The sequence below is a fragment of the Euprymna scolopes genome, chromosome 39, assembly GCF_053919585.1.
Source record: "Euprymna scolopes isolate OS-2025 chromosome 39, ASM5391958v1, whole genome shotgun sequence".
In the NCBI taxonomy this organism is placed as follows: domain Eukaryota; kingdom Metazoa; phylum Mollusca; class Cephalopoda; order Sepiida; family Sepiolidae; genus Euprymna; species Euprymna scolopes.
Genome location: NC_136520.1, coordinates 20,782,621 through 20,809,799, shown reverse-complemented (window position 1 = coordinate 20,809,799; position 27,179 = coordinate 20,782,621). Strand labels below are relative to the sequence as shown.

General features: G+C 33.8%; 1 protein-coding gene across 3 annotated transcripts in view; it reads right to left on the bottom strand.

Moving 5' to 3' along the window:
• Positions 1 to 26,867, bottom strand: part of LOC145263673 (spastin-like) — a 314,215-nt gene extending 287,348 nt beyond the window's left edge. The window contains exon 1 of one of the 3 annotated variants that reach the window (XM_080120548.1): positions 26,246 to 26,867. In XM_080120548.1, coding sequence (XP_079976674.1) covers positions 26,246 to 26,255 — 10 coding nt within the window. In that variant the 5' untranslated portion in view covers positions 26,256 to 26,867. Of the gene's footprint in view, positions 1 to 26,232 lie in introns of all 3 variants that reach the window. The other 2 variants (XM_080120549.1, XM_080120547.1) reach the window with 2 other exon arrangements.
• Between the last annotated feature and the right edge of the window lie 312 nt (positions 26,868 to 27,179).

Here is a 27,179-nt window from a genome sequence, read left to right as displayed (position 1 = left end):
ACAAGCCTGTTCTACTGCAGATATTTTGTCATCTCTGAATGTATATACGATGCACAACTAGAGCTGTAGATATCCCAAAGCCTTTGAAAAGGTCTGATATGAAGAGTTTCTCATGACAATAAAATCGTATTTCTGGACAAATACTCAACATAACCAGATCCTTCCTACACTATTGCATGCATCAAAACAACTCAATATTAACGTGGGTGTGTCCTGAAGGAAGGAGCGATACTTGAACCTTTATTATTCCTCATAAATGACGTCTGATAAAATTGTCTCAAATGATGACAATATGCTCTATAATAGACACAAGAATAAAACAAATGTACACATATCCAAGGCAATGGCAGAAACCCTAGAAAACGACCTTCAATAGGTGAATAGATGGTAACATTTAATTCTAAAACAAAGCTTAAGTGGAACACACACATTAAATCCGTTGCCAAGGCCGCTGGAAAAATGGTGGGATACTACTATCGATCGAGTAGATATCTCACTGCTGATGCAATTCTCTATCTATATAAGAGCCAGGTACGTCCAAAGATGGAATACTGTTGCCACACCTGGGCAGGAGCTGCTATTGTCCTGCCTTGATAGAGTTCAAAATAGACTTCGTAGCCTCGTAGGGGATGTCCTTTTCTCTTCCCTTCAACCTCTTTCTCACAGAAGAAATGTTGCAAGTTTGTCTCTGCTTTATCATTATTTTCATGACAAGTGCTCGGCTGAGCTCCAATCTATGCCCCCCCCTCGCCAAACTTTCACAAGAAAGACCTGTCTAGCAGAAATCACTATCAATAATTTCCCCCACTCTTTATCTCTACCTAAACCGAAACGTAGATTCCATGAGCAAAGCTTCTTTATTAGAACTACACGCCTATGGAATTGTCTTCCATTTTCCTGCTTTCCAGCTGATTACAATATGTTTGTCTTCAAGTCTAACGTAAACAAGTTTTTGATGAGCTGTTCCATATAAGTTAACAAATTCACCAAATTTCCATTACTAACGATTATTATACTATATTGTCCAATTTCTACTGTACACTCTTTAACCCTTATCTTCGAGTGGCCTCAAGGCATTGATAAGTTGTGATGTCCATGTAAAAGAAAAAAAAAAGCTCCTTTAAAAATCAAAAAATTCCTTCTCACCCACCGATTGCTATGGCAACGTCTTACTTGAGAGTATATCTTTCAAACTCTACAAGCAATATGAATTGAAACAAATACATTGAGGATGCTGTCAAGGCTGCTGCAAAGAAGAAGGGTTCCCTTTACCATGCTAAAAATTACTCGTATGAGAGAGTATTCTATATCTTTACAAAGCCACAATTCGCATACAATGCATGGAGTATTGTTGCTACATCTGAGCTGGGGCATCTGCCACTAGTCTCTCACTTTTAGACACGATCCAAAAAAGAATCTCGAATCTAATAGATCCTGCACTATCAGCCAAGCTTTAGCATCTGTCCCATCGCCACAATGTCACATCCCTGTGCCTGTTTTACACATGCTTTAATGGAATGTGCTCCCTCAACATACATACTCCTGACTAACCCCCCCCCCAAGCAGCAAAATTTTACCCCTATACTTTTGCGGTCCTTAGATGCCGGAAAGCCCCTAATCTTATAGTTTCTTCCCTCGGACGGTTGGATTTTAAAATTCCCTACATGTTTCCTACTTCTCTAACTGTACTAACATGCAGAAGTTTAAATGTAATGTGAACAAACATCTCGCTACTTCACTCTTCTGAGTCTCGTGTTATACACGATTACAAATAGTAACCTGTCCAAGTGGCAATGTTCCTTTTTTGGGGGATGATAATGAGTTTAAAAAAAAAAAAAAAAAGCATAAAAATTAAATGGCTAATAAAAACATTATATACTGAAACGGAAAAGCAAAACGCTAAAACAATTATATAATTTGAAATGTTGATTTGCGTTTTTTACGTTCATTATTATTTAGATTTGCTATTATATCAAGTTTTTTTTTTTTACTTAAAATACTTTAAATCAAAAGTTAAATAATAAATATTTAATTCATAATATTTTTGTAGACTCACAAACAAAAATAATGTATTTATTCACATAAAAAGGGTATTGATATGTATATGCGTTTTCCTTTTTTTATGCAGTGTTGGTCGGTCATTAACGAGAAAGAGCTGACAGGGAGAGAGAAAAGGCGGGGGGGGGGGATCCGTACATAGTGTATTTGAAAATATTTTGTATAAATATAGTTATGATAAAAATGGAAAAACAATGTTTGCATTTAAAATGACACATACACGCACGCAGACGAATGAAATGGATAGAACTTCAAATAAACCGAAGATAATTTGTCATGCTTCATAAAGGAGGTTGTAGTTTTCTCTGGTGAATAAAATAATCTCCACAAAATGACAATGGTAAGGGATTCAAATTCGGGTCGGGGCGAGGGGGAGGGCATACGATCGAAGCATTACAACATTGCAACCTTGACGAGAGGAAAGCAAAAAGGATAAGATTCTAAAAAAAAAAAAAAAATTCGTTTTTATGGTTTACAATAATTTCTAGGTTTGTGCAACTTAGGTGAGATGGAAGTTCAAAGTTTGTAAGTGTGCGGGTCGGGTGGGTGGGTGTAGAACTCCAGATGCCTATTACGAAACCGCAAGGAGCAGCCAGCACTGCTCAGCAGCAGTCTCCGTCTTTTCATTCATGTAACCAACATCATCGTAACCCCTCCCCATTAACCCACTATTCCTTTGCGGCAACCACCATCACCCCCTCCCATCTTCATCCTCTCCCCAGAAATCACAATGAATGAAAATATAAATATGGCCAAAAAGAAAACCTTCCGAGGGCGGGGGTGAATCACGCGCCAAAAGAGAATTGGCTAATCAGCCCATCTTTACTCCTCCTCCCGTTCCCGTGCAAAACACGAGCGATGAATCATCAGTTGCATGTTGATGAAAGAAATGAAACGAAGATGAGAGGGGAGAGTTAAAATAGCGTAGAAAGTGATTAGGAATGGATATATATAATGATCGTTCCAAAAGTAAGGTGTCCTATTTTTTAAACTAAAACGTTGAAGAGTTACGAAGATGAGAGTGGTACCATTAAATGAGCGACCTTTCGCGTCCCAGAATTTTATTTTTCTACATAGTCACCAGTCACCACCATTCTCAATACACGTTGACAGCCTCTTTTGATTCCTCAGTCGTAAAAGTCTGGAGCGTGCTTTGTCACTCATATCTCAGTTGACACTCTGAAATCGACACACCCATCTCCTAAGTGTGCTGACAACTGAATCGGCTTTGTAAAAGGGCGCCAGTGAATGTTAATCGGTTCAATTTTTCTGCATAAAGGAATTCAATTACACATCTCTGCTTCTGACCATGTCCATGACAGGGTTGTTTTCTTAGAGTTTCACCACGCCGTTCATATCAGCAATAGAAATTAAACTTAACAATGCAATTTGCAGTCGCCTCTGATCCATTCGGGTGGAATAAAAAAATAGAAAGCATAACTTTTGGAAGGTCTCTCTCATAATATATATTATTTTGTTCAATTTAGGTAAACAAATTAACCATAAGTTGCTACAATAAATCTGCTGTTTCAGTCTAAAAGACATCATCAGGTGACAATATACCTCTGGTATTACTTAAGGTCAGTCATTTAATGAAAATGAAAACTAAAAAAAAAAAAAAAAAAAAAAAAAAAATAGAAAAGAAAAAGAAAAATTGGCTTTTTCTTAAAATTATGCGTCTAGACACATGCGATTATTTTAAAGAGGGATGAGCTGGTCTAATCAGTTATAATGAAGTTATCTTTCGTTACTTAATATGTCAGAATCCATATGTGCGTTAGGTGACAGGAAATAAAGAATCAACTAAGTGCAAGCCGAATATAAAAGGGAAAAGGGAATGAGGCGTTTTCTGTCTGCATTCAATATCCAAGGCAACGAATACACATGTCCTTGAATTTTATTTGCTCAATCTCGTTGAAAATAATCGTGGTTAAATTTTTTGTTGATAAAAACAAAGTTTGAAATAAAAATAAGGGTTTAATTTTAAAATCCTATCAAAATTTATTTTAAGTTTTATATAATAATAGATTAAATTAAATAATATATAATAATAGATTAAATTAAATAATATATAATAATAGATTAAATTACTATATTTTATACTAGTCCTTAGTGTAAATAAAATAGATTTTAAACAAAAATAAAATAAAACTTAATCTTTTTTTTATACGTAATTCATAAACGTTGTTAATATACATTTTATTCACATTAATGTTTATATAATGGCTGGATATTTAATATAATGACAATTATCTTTGAGAGAATGGAGTGAGTGGAAATTAAATGGTTTTTTGGGGTTTTTTTTTTACATAGGCATCACCACATTATCAAGGCCAAGTACAGTAGAAATTGGACAATATAGTAATCATTAGTAATGAAAATTTGGTAAATTTGATAACTTATATGGAACGGCTCATCAAGAACTTATTTACTTTAGACTTGAACACAACCATATTGTAGTCAGCCGGAAAGCAGGAAAACGGAAGACAATTCCACAGGCGTGCAGTTCTAAGAAAGAAGCGTTGTTCATGGAATCTACGTTTAGGTTTAGGCACAGATAAAGAGTGGGGGGAATTATTGATAGTGTTTACAGCTAGACGAGTGTTTCTTGTGAAAGTTTGGCGAGGGGGGACCATAGATTGAAGCTCAGTCGAACACTTTCCATGAAAATAACGATACATCAGAGACAAACTCGCAACATCTCTTCTGTGAGATAGAGGTTGCAAGGAGGAGAAAAGGACATCTCCTACGAGGCTACGAAGTCTATTTTGAACTCTATCAAGGCAGGACAAGTCCTTTCTAGCAGCTTCTACCCAGATGTGGCAACAGTATTCCATCCTTGGACGTACCTGGCTCTTATATAGATAGAGAATAGCATCAGCAGCGAGATATTTACCGGATCGATAGAAAGATCCCACCATTTTCCCAGCGGCCTTGGCAACAGATTTGATGTACGTGTTCCATTTAAGATCAGGAGTAATGGTAAAGCCCAGAAGCTTATCAAAACTTGAGGCCTCCAGAAGACGTTAAATAAAGATCAATTGCTAAAAACAAAATATCAACATAAGAGATGAAGTGACTTTTTTTCCATCTCCCATCAATAGATTATAGTACCCTTCCCATCTAACCATGACCATATCTCCAACTCAAAGCTTAGTAACACCCGTTATTCATATTCACAGTCACAAATTCTTCATTCCTTGTAATTCATTCATTGTAATATTTTAAAAAAAATTTTAACATTTTAAGAATTTAATCAGCCCATACTGAATGTTTTCAGTTTCATAAATAAATATCTATAAACATACATGTGTTCCCACACTTTTTAAGTTGAGCGCTATGGTGTGAAGAAATCTCTGGTGAACTGACGAGAATGCATGGCTCTTTGCGCTTGTTTAGTAATGATGTTGCTAAGTTTAGCTAAGTTTCTCATGTGTGGTACTGCTCTAAACAGAGTTGGGCAGCAATATGTTTCTTCTCATCACCAGACTCCCTTTTCACAAATTGAGAAATGGGATTTTCTTCTTATAGGGAGCTTTTCAACACTACAAAAAGATCACTTTGATTGTGGAGACAGACCATTCTGCCAAAAAACATGTCCGTCTTACATTATTTCGGAGAATAGAAACACTGAAATGGTGGTAACAATAAAAAACAAGATTATGGAAATAGCACAAGAAAACAAAACATCTATTATAATAGAAAGAAAATAAAAATTTAAGTAAAAACAGTGTTTACGTGCTTTGCAAAAAGAGAAAGTCAAAAACACATAAAAAATAAAACGAATAAAGTTACCAATAATTTAGAATGTAAAAAACATAAAACATTAGAATTCATATCCTCCATTTCTATTATTTATGATGAGAATGGTCAATGGCAAAAATAAAACTGAAATTGTTATCTTCTTCAATTTCCATGACCTCCCACCAATTTCCCAACAACACACTATAGAACATGTCACATTTTTTAAACCTTAGCTATTTGTCAGAAATTAGAAAAAAGTCGGGGGGGGGGGTCTTAATTTCAAAGAAAAATCGAAATTCCACTAAAAATATACTGTTTGAAAAGAGCTGCATTTTTTTTTTACATTACAATATATTACATTAATTTATTAATAAATGCAATAATATTTTATTGTCATTGGTAACTATTAGTAGTTAGATTTGCTGGCAGAGAAAAAGATGGCATTCATTTAAAAAGTATTTTCTAAAAAGAATTAAAACATTTTATTTTTCTTTAAAGATAACTTAAAGAGTCTTAAAAGACAAGTTTATTTCTGATGAGCACATGGGAAAATTAAATATGAAGAGAATAGTGAGAGGTGTGCAAAAGAGTAGACTTCAAGGGTATGGCCACATTGAAAGAATGAGAGTCCTTGATTAGTACAGTTGATGCAGTAGATTCAGTTCACAAGGGAAGACCAAGGAAATCATGAGAGGAAGCAATAAGAACAGACTTGAAAGATAAATAAAAATCTGTCCAGAGAAAGTCGACTTTGGAAATCAATTTCTTAAAGCCATCCGATGCATGCTAGCATGTAAAATGGACATGAAACTGAATATGATGATGAGGGAATGATGAGAATCAAATATTGATTTTGATTAGTCAGAATTAAATATTGATTTTGTAAGAAAAACGCGATTAATAACAAAAATATGTGAGCTACACAACAGACATGTGCATACACACACAAAGTTAGAAAGGATCCTAAAGTAATCAATTACAGCGGGTTTCACTGTAACAAAAAAAAAATGTTTTATGTAAACGTTTGTATTCTTTTCAAAATGCCATCAGTCGTTTTACTTTATGAAATAGCGATTGAAAAGGTCACAGCTGTTGCCATTGACATCAACAACGGATTTGTTTGTAGTTGAAATTTCTATTGGGATTTCACTTCTACCTCCTCTCTCGAGCGTAAAAATCTCTTTCTGCTCAGCTCTGTCAAGAAACTGGGATATAACAACAGATTTTGAAGATGCGTCCATTCAATCTGCAGAGCACTGCAATAAAAATGCTATTCCAAACTAGGTGAATGTAAACCGATGCTAACATTTGAAGATTCTTTAGTTTAGCAATTTTATAAAGAAACCTTTTCAACAACCAAATGCCATGGATAACCTTAACCCGACCTGAGAGTTCCATTCAAAATCTCAAAGTGCCAGTTTCTTCAAACTGTTAGCCTTTGGAATTCACTCCCTGCTCCTCGACTGTACCAATATGCAGAAAGTTAAAATGTGAACAAACATCTTAATGCTCAACTCTCCACTTAAGATCTATAAATCTGACCCTTAATTCAAAGTAACCCCTTATGTCTCCCTGCAATGTGCATTGTTCAGGATGAATAAAAGTTGTTTTTGTTTTGGAAATTAAAAAAAAAAGATGCAATAGCAGACAAAACATCCTTTAGAGATGCAAGGATGCATCTCTAAAGGATGTTTTGAAGATAAATTTAGTAGGATGATGACGACAGTTACAGTTCTGCTGATTGACGTTACCATGGAGAACAAAAGGCAGACAAACATTGTTTTGATCTTTCAATATTTCAAGACCACAAAATCTATTGGAAAGGGGAGGAAGATTAACTGGCGAATGGAATCGCCCAACAGGGAAGAGGGTATTAATACAAATGTGTGCTTGTGATTTCAAAGAAAAAAGATTCTGCAAAACATAACATGGGGTTAGTTAAGCAAATCTAGTTGTGACGCGTGTATTCACTGTAAACAATTTAAAGAAAAAGGCATGACTCCATAATTGCTTGTACAGTGTTAAAAATTTTGAATGCGATGGAAAGTAAACAATGTGGGTAGGTGAAAAAAATTGGATAAACAGAATCTCCACATACTCACGAGAAAAAAAGATTTTTCTGACATATTAGATTCACTTTCCTATATTCATTCTTGTCAGAATTATTCTTATATTTATAAATTTGGAACACTAAATTTTTTTCCTTCAAATCACCGTATACAATACACTGTGTGAAAGATGTTAGAATCAAACTTTAAAAAATTATCAGAAGCCAGAGTCAAATATTTGAGGTTATCGCACATTGTAAACATTCATGAATAATTGTAATCTATATATATATAAATTCGTATTCCTGTCTGTTTGTTTGTTCACAATTTGATTAATATATACAAAACGTGTCTTACTTTAATCTTTCATTTATTTCTATATATAGTATGATACTTGAAAAAATATACAATTAAGAGATCACCTTATTTGCATATGACATTAAGAAAAATTGATTTTACTAAATAGCGGTATCTTAGTTAATGTTTTTAGCGAGAGAATTATTTTAAGTATTCTATTTTAAATTTTTATTTAATAAATTTTAAACAACAATTATATTGATAATATATTTAATTTATTTTGGAATTAATATTTCCAATATCGACCTTTTTTTTTTAAACTTTTTTTTAGAGTTATTTACCCCTAGACGCTATCCATAAAAAAAAAAAAAAAAAACGTTTACCAAATATCATTTCGTAATTTCATTAAGTTTCTAGCTAGAAAAATAATTCCGTGTAGATAGGAAAATGTTTGGCTTTTATTTTTTATTTTTTTTAAATATTAAAAAAACAAAACACAAAAAAAACACAAAAAAAAACTGAAAAGATTTCATTTGTTTGTTTTATTTTATTCCTTACAGTAATGGCAATACAGAAATTGGTAAATTTTTACCAGCGTTGTTTAATACCTAAAAAAATGAAGATCTACTGCCCCCCCTCTAAATTCCACAATTTACACTTTTCTTTTTCTTGCGTTAATTTCATTGCTTACAAACTTAACTTAATTTTTTAATTAAAAAGGTAACTTTATACAACGTAACCCAGCTGCGTTTAAACCCTAAAAAAAAAAAAAGAAAAAAAAAAATGGAGATCTACTTTTTTTTCAGCCTAAAACAGCCTTTATAAATATTATAAGAGAAGAAATTTTGAAAAAAATAAAATAACATGTTAGTGTGGGGGATCACTTTTCTATATAAATTTAACGTAAACTGAGCACCCATTTTTTGGCCCGAGACATGTCACCTCTAGCATTTTTTTTAAAGTTTGGCGATTGAGGGGGAGGTGAAAAAACATTGGAAACATAAAATAACGATAAATTTAATTAGTTTTTATGAGACCATTCTCTACTTTCGGGGGGGGGGTATATTAGAAACATAAAACAAATAAAAAGCAAATCGAAAAGCCCCACTAAAAAAAAAAAAAGCAAATCTAAAATTTCCTTTATTTACAAAAAAAAAAGCCAGTAAAAAAGTGCCCTTACAAAAAATAACGGTAAATGTGTAGTTTAGCAGCGTAAATTATTTTACGCCTTCTGTTTTGATCCTAATATAGTCAGAAGATAAAATGTTGGAAAAATTCTAAATCAAACATATGGTTTAAATTTCATTAAAAAATCAGCCAAATTTGGAATTTTAAGAGTTCTGTCCTCATGGTTCAGGTCACTTAGAGGTGGGGAGTATGTATTTCAACATAGAATATATTTTAAGTTTTAAAAGGAGAATTAAACCCCATAGTTCCTTTAAGTTACGAGGGCACTTAGAAATTGGTAACTACTTCCATTGTCTTCTACATAAAATTTTATACAAATGATTCAAATTTGATAACAGGATATATTTGAAGTTTTTTAGGTTTATGCCATCCACTTTAGAGGTACCTTAGGAATCACACACACATAAATACAGACATTGAAATATAAGACATTTCCTAGGATTATGTACGTCATATTGCTCCCAGGCATTAATACCATATTAGTTTTTATTCTTGTTTCGGAGGTTTTGAAATAAGGATTGATAATTTGGACTATTATTCTCACCTTGTTATTTTCATATTTCACTCTTTTTCAAGTAAATCTTTTCAAAATTTAGAATCTTTATGTCCAACTCTGTCAATCACTAAGAATAACTTCTACCTGGTCATGGCTGACAGAACGAGAACAATCTACGCCTGTGGATTAAATAAAGGGTTTATTTTGAATTCAACAAAGATTTGAAAATTTTAAAGTTAACATTGTCCAAAATATTTTTTTAAAAATACAAACATAATATTTGAGAATTTTGGGAATGGGAACCAATAGCATTGGCTAAGTGAAAGGAATTTAAGTGAAATTTACTGAAATAATTTCCAGCAAATTTAGTCGTTAACATTTTTGGAGCACAATCAGCGTTTCCCTGGAGTAATTAACAACATCTCCAAGTCCTGAACCCTTTATTTCTATTTTTATTTTCAGATTAGAAGTTAAAATTGAATTTTCTTTCTATCGTTTTCAAACACAAACTCCATGATGATATATCTCCTCCTCTGATCCAAGTGAAATATACTTCTCCAAATAATTTCGTTCAGGTAATTTCATAATATTTACGTATAAACATAAAGAAGTCTACCACCTAAGAGGAGTCCTTGAATAAGGATAACTGCAACTTTACACATACACACACAATTTTTAAAGTATTATAAAATGTCTACTAATTCCTAATATAAAATATGCTCTAATAATGAGGAAAAGAAAAAAAATGTAAAACAAAAGTTATATATTCTACAAGTTTCTTTACTTCAAAGGATATAACAAAGAATAGTATAAAATATAAAAAAGTTCTTTAAACCTAGACTTTTTAATAACTCTTCAGAAAGAAAAAACATTACTTAACAAGCTTATATATCTCAATAAAATGAAAAATCAATCTCTCGAAATCAGAAATAGCAGATCTTGTATATAAGAGTCTGATATCCTTTTAGACAAAACTTTCTAACAATAAATATGTAAAACGAACTTATCTCCATTTTACTGCAGTTTCATGGTAAATCCGGTTTTTAGAAGTGCAATTTTATTCCACACATCTGATATCCACTTGAATGAAAGCTCAAAGATGTGTGCAATGGAAATGCACTTCTGACTAATGCATTTATTCTGCAGTAAAGTCCATTTTATAATATATACTAGCGGGGGGGGGGGGTTACCCGGCGTTGCCCGAGTGTTTGGAGGTGTGTGGTCGGGCGGGGATGGGAGTGTTAATGAACACCTAAGAATAAGCGAAGTAAAAAAGAAAACAGAAAAACGAACGTTAAAACTTCTGAAAAATAAAAACCCAAAAAAAAAAAAAAAAAAATGTGAAAAATGGTTTAAATAAGCCTGTTTCAATATTAAAATTTAAAAAATCGGTGGTTACCCAGGTGTTTTTGGGTGTGTGTCGTCGGTCGGGGGTGGGGGTTGTTAATGAAAAACTAAGAATAAGCGAAGTAAAAAAACAAAACAAAAAAAAAACAGAAAAACGAACGTTACATGAAAAATGGCTTAAATAACCCTGCTTCAATATTAAGATTTAAAAAATCAAAAAAAGAAAAAAAAAAAAGAAGAGATCTCACACCACGATTCGAACCCAAAACGTTTAGATAATGACCCAACGCTCTAACCAATTGACCTAACACGACGTACATGAAATTGTGTCAGTTCTTCAAATATTTAAACTAAATCAGGTCATGACGTCGTTTGACGCATGCATAGAACTGATCTCGTCATGAGAGGACGGTTTTTTGCTGACCCCCATCCCTGTAGAAAAGTGGTGATTTCAGGGTGAAAAAATTAACGTTTTTGGCCAATTTTTCGATATTTGTCGGGCGAAGGATGGGGCTTTCATACGAGACCAAATTTGTGAATTTTTGTTCTGTCTGTCGAAAGTTTTTAGCAGACATACAAACACACACACATAAACATCGAAGAAAAAAAATTAAAAAAAACTAACGTAAGGCAAACGAACGATGTTAAATGTAAAAATCGAAAAAGCAAAAAAGAAAACAGAAAAACGAACGTTAAAACCAAAAAACGTGAAAAATGGCTTAAATAAGCCTGTTTCAATATTAAAATTTAAAAATTCGGTGGGTACCCAGGTGTTTTTGAGTGTGTGTCGTCGGTCGGGGGGTGTTAATGAAAACCTAAGAATAAGCGAAGTAAAAAAAAAAAAAAAAAAAAAAAAAACGTTGCCCGCGTGTCTAAAGATGTAAAAGAAAAAAAAATAGTTTTGGTCGTGAGGCTGGACTGAACCTGGAACGCGGAGGTGAAACTAACTCCAACCACTTAACTGTGTAGGCCAAGATTAAGAGGAATTGATTATAGTGTTAAAATAAGGGTTATAAAGCGAGTGAAAGAGGTTTGATTGACAGATAGCCACTAAATGAGGTCATCGCGAGAGCGTTACAAGATGACGTAGCAGTATTTCATTTCCTGTCTAGACATCTCTCTCTATCTGTCTCTCTGTTTGCGTTTGTGTATGTCTCTCTCTCTCTCTCTCTCTCTCACTTTGTCTTCCTTACTCTAAAGACTGGAAAATGGCGTCTGGCTGTAAAACTTTTGTAAAAACTTCAATCGTTAATATTTTTTGTAAGCGTATTTTTTTTTTTACTTCACATTTTTGGCTTGTTATTTTTCGTTTAACTATCGTATCTAACTATTTTGAATGTGCTAATAACTTTGGTAACGTTGCCATAGCGTAGAAGTTCATAGTTTAGCTTCTGTAAGGGTTCATTTTTTTTTACCGATAACATGTTTTTTAAAATTCAGACTGCCATTAGAGCTGACTGACGTCAAGATCACGTGACATGACTCAGCGGGTTTTAAATACAAGTTGACCCAAAATAAACGGCCCCGTGTATACTTTATGTAGAAGAGTTGGTGCCCGTATTTTTGGGGGCAGTTATAAATCGATTTAAAAATATGTAATGTTTAACATTAAAATGTCACTTTTTTGGGGACCCCCCTTGCAGAAAATCGATCAGTTGACGCACTTCTGATGGTCCTTTTAGGCTAATTTTTCGATATTTTTCGTCTGGAGGGTGGGGCTTTAATATGATACCAAGTTTGTGAATTTTTGTTCCATCGGTCAAAAGTTTTTAGCAGACACACAAACATACATACATACATTTTCGCTTTTATATATATAGATGATAAGAATAATGGAAATAGTATTCGAACGAGAGAGAGATAAAAAAAAAAAAAGGAACAGACCAAGTTATGTGTTCACCAACGTATCGTCTTTATTGTAAGTCTTAATTCCATTCATCCTGAAGTCTTACAATAAAGATGAAATGTTGATGAACACAACTTGGTTTGTTCCATTTTTTATCTCTCTCTCTTAATATATATATATATATATATATAACATGCATACATACAAGTAGTGAAGCACTAAATAATGCACCAATATATCTAGTTAACACTGGTACAATGCAAAATGGAATGCATTATTCTCGGCATTAGTTTATGTGAAAAATAAAACACCTGCATCAGACAGCAAACTGAAATAAATGATCTCATTTATATAAAGAGCCAAACATAAAAATAGGCAGATTACGTTTTCAGATCTAACAGACAACAGATGAACATCTACAGAATAGAAAAGACTAATAGGAAGGCAAAAAACCGTTGGGTTAGAGATAATGTTGATCTTAATAGCCAATTGCATTCTATGTGACCACGCTAGGCCAGGAAGAAAATAAGGCGAAAGGAAACCAGGGAGGCTATTATCTTCGGCAAGTGATAAAAAAAATTCTGATGATTATATATTAATATATATAAAAGGTTGAAAAGAAAGTTCTTGCAGAATTTTTAATTTTGATTTCAAATGATGTATTTTCAAATAAATTTTCGTTATGATACCTTTACTTTATATATCATTTTAAAGAGCGTTTTTCACTCTAATTGTTTAAATTACAATCGTTTTTAAACAATTACATCTTCTTTTCAGAACTTTGAACACAAGATGGAAAAGAAACAAATTCCATAATTTTCTTATTTCAATTCAAGCTAGGCCGAAAAGTTGCTGAAACAGCTCACAATATCAATGAAGCATTTGGCTCAGGAACCATTACTGAACACACAGCACAACGGTGGTTTAAGAAATTTTATGGCAGCAACAAGAATGTTGAAGATAATGAGCATAGTGGTCGGCCATCGGATGTTGACAACAACCAATTAAGAGCCTTAGCTGAAGCCAATTTACGCACAACTGTTCGAGAGCTTACAATGAATGCCTCACGAATTGAACAAAAAAAAAACAAAAAAAACACCGTTATGAAGTATTATCTTCCTTTCTTTTACACAAGAACGACCAGTTTCTTGACTGGGTTGTGACTTGCAATGAAAACTTTACGACAACTGGAAACGCTCAGCTCAGTGGTTAAACGCAGATGAAGCTCCATGACACTTCTCCGAATCCAGAGTTGCACCATAAGAAGGTCATGCTGATTGTTTTGTGGTCTTATCCATTATTTTTTTTTTAATTCAAGCATAACTATTATGGCAGAAAAGTACTGCTAACAAATAGGTGAAATGTATAAGGCCCAATTTGCCTCCACAACAATGCCCAATCACACGTTGCTAAACCAACCCTGCAGAAGTTGAACGAATTCAGCTATGAAACTGCCATATCCACCATACTTTCCAGACCTCTCATCTACTGACTACCACTTTTTCAAGTATCTCAACAACTTTCTGTGAGAAATGCTTCCAAAACCTAAGCAATATCAAAAACGTCTTCAGTGACTTTATTGCTACCAGACCGCAAGATTTTTATGTTACTGGCATAAATACACTTGTTTTGCGTTGGTGCTTATTTCAATCAATAAATTTTTGTTTGAGCCGAAATATGTTAGCAAGAACTTTCTTGTCCACCCGATATATATTTCAGCAGAGAGAGCATTAGAGTTTCTGAGCATCTCTGAGACAGATTGGCATTTGAGTCGAAGTTAATAAATTGTTTGTGTTTAGTTGGATTTTGTTTTAATTAGGTTTGGTTTGAACTTCTGATTACAAATCACGGATTCGGCTGGAGAAAAACATTTATTTTAAATTTGAGTTGCGATTTTGTTTCTAAGAAAATCCTTTCATTAGAGAGGGAAAGTGAAGAGAGAAAGAGAAATATGTCAAATTTCATTTTTTTTTTTTTTTTTAACAGAAAAAATATTTCATTAAAAAAATAGGAAAATTTTGATTTCTTTTATTCAGAAAAACAGTAAAAAAAAAAATAAACGATGAACTTCATTTAATCAATGCGTTCCCATGGCAACTTGGAAAATTAGCTTTTCAACAGAATGACTGATGAGAATAATCAAAGAAAAAAAAATGATTTCTCTCCAGCTTAAAACGAATAAACGATTAAGTCTATTTTTCTTAATTTATAGTTCATATATGTTATCCCATAAGTTCTGTCCGAATTTTAATTCTTTGAAAGTTCATAGTGCGAATGTAATGGAATTAAATATTAATATTACGAATGTTCATAGTGCGAATGTAATGGAATTAAATATTAATATTACGAATGTGAGAAGCAAAAAAGTTGGAAACTGGATGAATTCCCCAACTTAAGCAGTCACGCCCCCCCCACACACACACCACGTGGGGGCAGCATACAAAAAATAATTACTTTTCTTAAAAAACTCCAGTTTCAACCACGTCAAAATTAAGACGCTGAGTTAATGCATGTGCGATTAAAAAGCAGAAACAACAAAAGTCATCTAACTTTGCAAGCCTCATCATGAAATGCTTGAACTCTTAGGCCTCACGGCAAAATTAATATTTCCAGTTTTCAGAGAGAACTGTGATAAGAAAATCCGCTTTGTTCTAGAATATAAAAAATTTTTAAAAAAAAAGAGCGGATTCCAATTAAAAAGTTAGGAACTCATTGACTGTAACAATTATACTCTGACTAGCGAGTTATACCATAAGTTGCCAGCTATTAAATAAATAATATATGACATGCAAAATTGTTGGTAAATCTGATTTGTGCAGTGATTGACCTTTCCAGTCCAGGATTGTTCTGAGAGATATTATCTTTGAGTTAAATTAACAGATAAAAAATTGGTAGGTGAAAATTTGCTGAGTGTGAAGCCCATTTCTACTGATGAGACAACTATCAAAGTATCCCCATATATCTGTAAACAACGGTAAAACAAAAACTATAGGAATTCAAGATAGACTGAAATCTGTGTCAAATATGGTTGAATTGCAGAAAGGATTGAATCTTGTTAACGATTCCATGAACAACATTAATTCAAAATTAATATGCTTTAGTTTTGGGATTGAGTTATGTTTGAAAAAATACTTTCAATTGTTTTAATTGTAATTTATAATTAACTGAACAAGTTACTATTTCTCTTTTAGCTATTTGTATTCCTCTCACCCACTCTGTTGATTCAACCAGTTTCTAATATTGAATTTTTCTGTGAGCATTTAGAAAAGGACCGATTCTTCTTATCATAGCCGACTAATTTAGATACGCACCACAAACACATGTGTAAAATAAATGGCAAAATAATAAGTCTCTGGGTTATGAACAATAATAACACTTCGATATAGCAACAATAACAATACTTCCAAACAATAACATAAAATATATAATCAATGATAATAATTGAACAATACAGAATAATTATTTTTATGGAAGAATGCTTTAACATGGCTTTTCGAATGAAATCAAATTGGTAAAGATCGTGCTCCAATGGGTCACACGACCACACGTACGTCTAGTATACAACTATTGTTGCTACTATCGCCCTTCTTCCAGGTGCATTAGAGTAATTGTTGCACTATTGTTGCATAAACTACAAAAGACGACGCCATGAAGAATTCATTTCATATCAGCAGTGCCAAAAATCTCCATTCAGAAAAATCGGTTAATATCAATTCGTTTTTCTATTTGCTACATAAACTCAAATGATTTGCTACATAAACTCAAATGAACCTTAATACTAAACGTTTGGCCTATAAACTTGAATTCTGCACAGAAGGACGGGCAATGAAAGCGAAAATTATTGGGTTTTCCAAAAGTGAAAATCTGTTAAAAAAAAAAAAAAAAAAAAAAAAAATCAGAAAATTAACCGATCTTATATTTTAAATATTTATTAATAAATCACCGTTAATATAAAGTTGTTTCTAATTAAAAATATATTTTAAAAACCATAGTATCTTAAAATAGAATTAAAAAATAAAAAATTATAGTATCTTTAATCCTAAAGGTTACTAAAATTAGTTTAAAAAATAAAATACAGGTCCTTTAAAATTAAAGGAGTTTAAAGGTCTTTTAAGTTAAAGGAGCATTTTTTGGTTTAAGCTTTTACTTTCATTGTCCGATGTTCGAAGTTATTTTTCAAACTTTGATGGTAAACCAATATTATTAATTAACTCGTTCTATCTACCGGGCGTTGGCCGGAAGTCTTAAAAAATTTTTTTTTTTTAATTAAATTTAATTATTTACGCCATCATTTGGTAATAAAATTGCTAAATGTGACTATCGGAAAACCCTGGACAAATCACCGCTAAAAATCATCCGTGTTTATCAAACTTAAGACCGAAGCGGAAACTCGAAAACGAAATAAAACAAAATTTATTATGCTGCACTTATTTTTTATTATTATTATTATTATTATTATAATTCAGGTACGCATTTATGAGAAAATATGTATTTCTTTATTTAAGTAAGAACAAATTACTATTTTGGTCAATGTGCACTCACTACTGGTTAGTGGTTGTCCAAACTACAAAAAGTGTTTATTCCGAAACCCGTTCTTAATATGGGGAGGTTGGGGGTGTTTACTCCGTAAGGTATTTTGGCAATCTCCAAAAATACCGTTAGGGCTTACAACATGGCCGCCAGAAGAGTCACGTGATCCGGTTGATCCAAAACATGAATCGCCGTATTACGAAACCGGAAAACGCAAATTTAAAGCAAATTTTGACAAACAAGCATAATAATTAAGTACAAAAACAGTTTTTCAATATCATAATAATAAATAATTTATTTAGAACGGTCATTTAATTTTTTGTTGAGAAACAATCACAGTTTGTTTGTTTTTTAAAACAGTGTTTATAAAAAATATTTTATTCAGAGTTTTTCATAAAAATGGTATTTAAAACAAGGTGTTCATTTTTTTTAAGATGTAATGTTATAAAAATATGATGTAAAAAAAAAAACAGTTTATATTTTTAATTTTCATTTTATAAATTTAGACAGAATAGATGGAGGCGATGCAACAAATTAGCTCACAAAATTTATTTGGGCCGACTCTTTCACGCCACATAAATTCATTTAAATATGAAGTGAAGAGAGCCCTTGATGTACCGAATTGACGACGAAGTTTTTTCTTCGCTCACATCCACGTATTTTCAATAAGTTGAGTATTTATAGTCGCGTCGTTAGGCTCCACAAAATTTCTTTCGTGGACAACAACATCGTGGCTGTAAATACCAAAGTCAATGTCTGCTATGGTTGCATAAGCGCTCCACCCATCGCTTATTATACGAGTCCCGGGTAAGATCCATTGGCGAATTATAGGGACCAGAGTTTCACGTTTTCTGTCTGGAACCTCGATCAAAAGGCAATTCTTAGAGCCTCGTTCGATGGCGCCGAACACCCAATGACTACGTCGGACAGTTCCTCTGTGATATTTCCGAGGGTAAAAATGGTTTTCATCAATTTCAACCTCTTTTGGGGTTCAGGTCTCATCTACACCCCTCCAATTGAATTGGGTTTTGTTCAATGTACTGAGTGCACACTTCCCTCAAAAAGTTGCACCAGTCGCTCACTGTGTTGGCACTCACCTCACTTTCTGTTGCCATAGTTTTTTGTGGAAAATCCATGCTCCACATATACATAATTATTACAATAGTTCTTAGATTGAGGTTGCTTCTTTGAAAAAAAGAGTTTGTTCTAATTGTATTACGATATCCATCGTTTCGGCAACGCCATCTCCAACCATCCTTGGATTCGGAATATCGAGCCAACACGCATGGTGACCCACAAATTTGACAATTGCATGAATTGGCTATCAGACGTCTCTGTGCAAGCCATGTCAATATGTGCACGTCATCTGGCATTGCTAACATTAGCCGAGACAATGTCATAGTTTCGCCAAGTATAGCGTTATTGTCATGAACACGAGGAACAAGGGTGATACGTTAAGGGCCATTGATATTTTTGTAATTCTCTGAGGTAGGTAGCAGTTCCAATTTCAGGAATCGTCGTGGTTCAATTCCAGGAATTGTCATGGTTCAATTGCGTTCCGTCGACACTCGACCACTTGTTTGTTCTGAATAAAATACTTTTTATAAACACTGTTTTAACTAAAAACAACCTAAGATTGTTTCTCAAAGTTTGCCTATTTTTATAACAACATTATATCAACAAAAAATTAAATACAAACAAATTGTGATTGTTTGTCAAAGTTTGCCTTCAAGGCTGCGTTTTCCATTTGCACGATTCATGTTTTGGATCAACCGGATCACGTGACTCTTCTGGCGGCCATGTTGTAAGCCCTAACGGTATTTTTGGAGATTACCGGTATTTTCTTATTTTTCAACCTCTCCATTAAAAACGGCTTTCTGAATAAACACGCTTTGCAGTTTGGACAACCCGTGCCGTGCACATTCTCTGAAATAATAACAGGAAAAATACATCTTTACTAGTAAATGTGTACCTGAACTAAAATTTAAAAAATAAGTGCCGCATGCACCATAGCTAGCGTTTATCCTGGCATATAAATTTCGTTTTATTTCGTTTTCGGTCTTTAAATTTGATGAACGCGGACGACTTTTTAGCGGTGATTTGGCCAGGGTATTCCGATTTTCACGTTTACCATAAAATTATTAACTGAACCAAATTATTTTAAACTATAATTGTTTTTAGGGTAATACGTAATCTCTATAAAATGATTGGATATTAAACCTACAAAACTTTCAATTCTTTTTTTATATGGGTTTAATTAAAATGCCTGACTTGTTTACGAAGAAACCGAAATGCATTCTGGTGTATTTTTACATGATTACATTTTTATTAAATAAATAAAAAAAATGTTTACATAAGAAAAGCCTATTGTGAATTGTTCCTATTTACAATGCCTCCCCACGGTACAGAGTTAGACACCAGGGTCGTTTTTTAACGTGGAGAAAAGGAACAAAAATAAAAATTGTCTCAGTCGTGAAGGATTTCTCCTCCACTGACAGAACAAGAAATTGAAGTGCAGCATCTGAAGAACAGATGTTACACTTTGAGGTATTTATTTGCTCCCCCACTGAGCAAATTAGGCACAAGGCCGATTTTTAAAGTGAGGAGTGAAGGGGAAATGGGGACCAACTCCCCGGGGAGTAGGGGAGCTGGATAGTGACAATTGGTATGAAGGGTTGCCCCTACATTGACCAAGGTCTTATATGTGGGGTTGCCCCCACATATGGTCTTTGCTTGCAGTATCTGCCGGAACAGATGGTATTTATTTGCTCCCCCACCGAGCAAATTAGGCACAAGGCCGATTTTTAATGTGAGGAGTGAAGGGAGGGGGAAGGGAAAAAGGGGACCAGCTCTCAAGAGGTGGGAAATGGGAGCTGGTTAAAGGTCAGGCATGTGGGGTTGCCCCCACATCTGGTCTTTGCTAGTCATAGCTGGTCTTTGCTAGTCATAGCTTGCAGCATCTGCCGGAACAGATGGTATTTATTTGCTCCCCCACTGAGCAAATTAGGCACAAGGCCGTTTTTAATGTGAGGTAAAAACCAGCTCCCCTAAAAGGGGTCACTCTGGTTACCAAAAATAATAATTGTCCCAGTATAGAGGGTTTCCCCTCCATTGACTGGTACAAATTATCTTAAGTGCAGCATCTGCCGGAACAGATACTACACTTTGATCTTGTCCCGAAGGCCAAGTTAAATGTTTATGTGGATATTTAGCCGTTATATAACGGTTCAATTGTAGCATAGAGACAGTTGAAATATCTCGCTCAAATGTTGAATAAAATCGATCCCCAGTTCGAAATAGTAATTTTTTATTTGAAAGAAAATTTGTAATGTTCTTTTTAACGTACGAGTGCGTTTTATTACTGACTAGCGAGGGGTATCCGGCGTTGCCCGGGTGTTTGTAGGGGTATGTGATGTTGAATAAAAAAGAAACCGGGGGGGGGGGATAGGATCGAAGCCGAACCCCTCGTACAATTAGTGCGCCAGTGCGGATTAGTCATCTGTAGTAGTACTGTACTGTACTAGCGGTTTCATGGCTAATTATATTATGCTCAATGCAGTTGGACAGTGAGCACTAATTTCTTCATACACACACACACACACACATATATACATATATATATATATATATATATATATATATATATATATACATACACACACACACTTTTTCCCGATAAAACGGTAGCATTCAAAAAGAGGTCTACTCCGGAAACCGCCGGGACGGATAGACACGCATATTCTATACCAATTCTCAATACAATTAAAAAAAAAAAAAGTTTCATGTTATTCGTTATCATTGCCAGTCATTTGTGTTCGAAATGTTTGTAAGAAAAAAAATCCTTCAAGTGCAAATGCACGAAAACATCCAAAAATGACAAAAATATTTTTTTCACCTGCTAGAGAAAGATTGGTTGGCAAAATGTCGATAGCGTTAACACATTACAATATTGTTTTTATCTCCTCGATTTCAGGATTTAAAAAAATAAGATGTACAATATATTCATGTTTTATCATTTTGTTGTTCTTATTTATTTATTTATTACGGAGTCACGTTTTTGATTTTTGTATCGCTCAAAACGGGGGGAAAAGTTGTAAAACGCCCCCCCCCCCATTGATTTTAACTCGCAACCGTTTTAATGTCACATATGAAAGAGAGCATGTTCATGTATGCAGTAATTTTATTCGGGTTTTTAAGAAACTGTTTAGACCGTCGATCTTCACATTTACTAAATTTATTAAACAAAATGTCGAAAATGTATTAAACTGGATGATTTTAACTTTTGCTATCAAGTTTGAAATAATATTGACAATTTGGACACACATAAAAAAGGCATTCTTACATTTGGATTTTAAACTAAAATACAATTAAATTATTGATAAAATTAAATTATATTAAAAAATTTTGCTAGATGACATGTTTTTCCATCGGACTATTTCTAGTCTTTGGAAGAAGAAGATATTTGTAATGATTATGTACAACGACAACGCCGACAGCTGCTAGCTCGAAGATTGTAGTAACGAGTAACAAATTGCCTATTTTAATAAATTCCCAATCAAAACAACAGATTATCGACAAGTTCCATCATTAAACGTAACACAGATAATCGATTATTAAAATTGCAGATTTTCAAAGCCATTTTATAAAAAAAATATCTGACCTTTTTCATTATGTATATTTAAGTAGTAACGTGAATGTCGACTGGTTACTAGATAGAACGCTGTCGTTGTTAAGGTATTTAAAATATATATTAAATTGGTTGTCTTTCTTCGATTTTTCGTTTTAACTTAGTAGTTCTGATTTATTTTGATTAAATATGAAATATCTAACGCAGTGGTGTGTTACTTTGGCTTGTCTCCTACGGAGATGTCATTAAAACAGCTTTTTTGTTGAATGAATGGGCAGTCACTGGCTTCTCGATTGAACGTTCCACTAATGTATGCACCGAAACCTCAAGATTTTACCTATAGCAGTGATGTTTGCGTTTCTAGGGATGCAATTGAAAACAAATTTCTGTACCAAGATCAAACGAAACATTTCGGATGAAATTTTAGAGGGAGGGTAATTATCTATATTATTTCTGCTTTTTCTCGTAAATTACTGGGCCAATCTGGCTGAAGTTTAGGGATAACATTGAAAATAAAGTCCCATAGAAAAAAATAAAGCCAGATTTTTTTCTAGGGAAAAGTTATGAGGAATCAAAAGAAAAGGTGTCTTATTTTGTGTGTGTGTGTGTGTGTGTGTGTGTGTGTGTGTGTGTGTTAAAATCATAGTCTGCGTTCGCACTGGCCTAGGTCGAAATTTATAATAATAAAAAAAAGAAAAAAGTAAAATAATCTGGGAGCAGTAATAAACAAGGGCTCGTGTATTTTAGGAAACGTTTTGATACGTAACATCGGATGTTTCATATTGAAGAAGATATCCGGTACTTTATGTCTGTTTTTAAATCATCCTTCCAAACACTACCTCCTCTGAAAGAAGGGTGGATTTATTACGAGTGTTATCTAGGGTGCCCCCACCGGGAAATGCCGACTATGCTATTTTCATTTTTCCGTCGACAGTGTGAAGGCAAAGAGTACAAATGTTGGCGAAAATATAAACTTTTTTTAAATATTATAAATAAAGTGTAAAAAAAGTTATTTAATTGGGACATTACCAATGATGTGCAAGGAATGAAAAAAGATATCTACAAGAAAACGATAATCTTAAATAAATTATGACAATAAATAAGAATTTATTCTGGGATATTTAAAAAAAAAAAAAAAAAAAAAGCCGTTTCTTTTTTTTTTTCATATAGATGCCCAGTGTGTCCACAATAATGTCATATAATAATGTCCACAATAGTGTCATATAATTATGATAGTTATTGTGGACACTGGTCACTCAGCATCTATATGAAACATTAAAATCGATTCATTATTAGAATAGTGGCGCAGTCGATAAATCCAGTATTAAAATGAATTGACCACATGATTTGGGTGTCGCCACAATCTAGCCATGATCGGGGTAGAAAATGCGATATATCGCACTAATGTCGAAGACGACGAAACAAACACTATTTTACGCCATTTCTTCTTCCATTCCATTTCTTCGTTATAAATTTTTCATAAAAAGGCTGTTGTAACGATTCTTTATGACCGTGGAAGTCTTTAAATTAGGATATAAAACGTAATTTCTGGCTTAAATTAAACGTTTGTTTTCCATTGGTTTTAGTAGATGACGTCATCTATTTGTAACTTCATCTAGTGTGCACGGAAACAAAGTTTCACGAGTACAGAGTATTAAGTTTTATTTTAATGAACTAAATGAGAAAAGTATTTTTCCTACGCGCCTATTGTATAATTGAACCAAATAATAATGGCGTCATATAAATTAAGTCAATAAAATATAAATATCGTTACGATGACACACCATTTTTTAACAATAGTTTTATTTTCTTTGTATACAAAAATGTAAAAGTGACCGCTTTTCGCAATGCGGGTTGGGCGTGTTATAGCGGGATTTTTGTTTATTTATTGGAGCCGATTCGGCAGACTTGCCAAATTTAAAAAAAAACTCAAATCTTCCATGATTATAGTTTTTCATAATAGAAATACATTTTTGAGATTCTACTTTGGAAAGGTGGAGAGAGAGGGAACTAAAATAACCAAATTGGATTTAAAAAAAAAAAAAAGGGCCAGGTAGGGGTGTCCGGGTGTACTTTTTAAAATGAAAGTTAAATAAGTTTCATTTTTATTAATAGCTTTTTTAGTTTAAAAATCTGAAATATTTTACTTAAACATTTTTTTAAATAAACAGCACAGAATTTGGACCGAACTGATTTTGATTTTTACCCTATCCCTAAACTAAGTTTTAGGTTTAGTTAGACAAAACTCGGTTTGCTTCGAATCAATTTTTGTAAAAACACAGAAAATAAATTTAAAGAATGCAAAAATGGAATCCTTTTACAAGTTGTACATTTTGTTCTTAATGTTATGATTTTGTTTGCATTAAACCGGATACTCAAACTTAGGGTACTTAGGCACTTTTGTTACCTTGTTTTGTTTTTTTAATAGTATTTTCAATTTAAATTCAAGTTTTACGATATCTAAATTCAAGTTTTACGACAATTTAATATAAATATTAAATTGTTAAGTGAAAGTAGAGAATAGTTAGAAAACACTCCCCTCCGTGTTAAGAATGGCTTTCTAAATAACATTTCAGCACGGTAACAAAAGTGCATAAGTACCACTAATAGTTTTAGTTATGGTTAAAATTATTTTTAACATGTTTATTATTATTTATAAGGAATCACATTTGAGTTATTTAAAAGCTGTGTTGATAAATCTAAGAAGCATTACCTATTCAATCAAGGTTTTCAACAAAATATTTTCCTTTTTTTTTTTTTTTAAATAGATGTTGAACACGCTGGAACATTTCCTTGACACGTTAAGGGGTGATTTCTTTTTTTTTGTTTTTCTCATAAAATCAAACTGTTTTGAAGAATAAAACAGTCAATCGTTTATTATTTATTCAAAATTCTTACATTGTTATAAAATACGTAGATATACATTCAATTTTCGCTATTATTTTCGAAACAATCATGTTATCTATAATTTAAAAATGAAAACGATATTTCGGTATTATTATACAAACACCGTGACAGCGAATTAGTAAAAACAGACGTAGTATTCTGTTACGTTTCGGTGTGCTGAACACGAATCTGAAAACTGGGTTAGGGTTAGGGTTATTATTAATAATTCGCTGTCACGGTATTTGTATAAATTTACCGATATTTCCTGGTTGGAAAGAAAAATGTAGGTTATTTTACACGAATGTTTAACCAAATATTTTCAGTCAAAAGAGACAATGGATATCCTCTGTATCGACAGGTCAATCGTGAAACAAGGGTCGCGCAATCTCCAATTGCGGCATCAATCCTTAATCGGCATTGAAGTCAAAATGATTTAAAACAAAGTCGGGATAAGCAAAGAAACTCATTTCAGACCCCCCCCCCCCGCTTGACAACAACTGAGGCATGGGCGTCTAGTCTATCTTGGAATTGGAGGGGGAGTATACTGATCCATAGTTTTCTATGATACCCGTGAGGAGAAAACTATGGATCAGTATACTCACCCTCACGAAAATGGTGTAGCAAATATCAGACAGGATGTATATATACAATCATGCAGAATTGTAATACGGACCATGCTATTTTAAGATAGAATTTTCAAGTTAAATTTAATTTTTATGGTATCTTTTGTTTATTAAATTTTTAGGTGAGCGACGCCTTGAATGGGTTTCTAAATAATAGCGTTATTATTTCAGCACGATCCGTATTCTACATATGTACCCAATTATTAATATATTTTTAGAATTTAGATGGAAACTAACAGTACCCTGTATAAGTTAGAAATAAACAAAATTGACTTTAAATAAGCCCAGAATGAAGGTTTACAGTTTGTTTTGTTTTGTACGTATTGTCATTCGGACTTAGTGTTAATGAAGGAAAGGGGTATTTCTTTAGACGCGGGGAGGGGGGGGGGCAACAATTTATTATCACTGCCTTCGCTACAATATGTGACTTGCTTAAAATGCCATTGCAAATCTTGTATACCGGGGATAATTGTGTCAGGAATAATTGTTGAATGAAAAATCTATACATTCCGTTCAATAACCCTAAGTCCGTGTAGCAACACAAAAAAGATAGACGCTTCGCCATACAAGTCGTTAAAAGCCAATTTCCTCATTTGCTCTGGTTTGTGGCTTACCTGCTTCTTGTTCGTCAATTTTCAGGGCCTTTGAAATGTACTCAAATGCCTTCCTGTGGTGGTGTTTCTGTTTTGAGAGAGACGGCTCACCAGGTCCGATCGTCGTCGTGCGAACCTTGCCCGACTCGCTGATGCTGGACACCATGTTAAAGGCCCTCTCCTCGTCGTCGTGAGGGCAGAGTTTCTTCTTAGACATTTTCTCGGCGCACCTGTGGTAGGTGATGGAACGGCGACTCTTGCAGACGAGCACGACAAGCACGAGCCATAGCTGGGCAGCAATGGCCCGGATGACCGCGAAAAGGATCAACAAAGGGGTCGCGAACAGGCGTACGTTCCGACGGTGGAAACGAGTACCGCCGCCACTACGGCCGCTCTTGGAGTTGGAGTTTCTTGACTGGCTGTCGTGTCGTTTGCGCCCGAAAATCCTACCACTGCCGCGACGTTGCATGGTACGTTGTCCGCCATTCTCTTACTGAATGAAGCAAATGCTGGCGAGTGCGCGAGGCATTGATAGCGATGGGAGGAGGAGGGGAAGTAAGGGAAAGGAGGAGGAAGGAACAAAACCCAAGGGCAGATAACTCTGACAAGTTTCGACAAGTTTAGACTTGCTCCAATAATAATAATGTGATGATAATGAAGAAGAAGAAGAAGAAGAAGAAGAAGAAGATTGGTGGTTGGTTGTTTTTGTTTTACGGCATATCAACCCTTTTCGGGTTATTTAATGCCGAATCCAAAGAGTTTGAAGGAAAAAAAATTTAATAGAATATATTTGTTTTCAAGTCGGTTTCTATTTAACCCATAGTTGGAACCCTAACAGAGTGGACCTGGGAGCAATAGTAATTAAAGGGTGGCTCCACACTCCCCAAAGCCCGCAA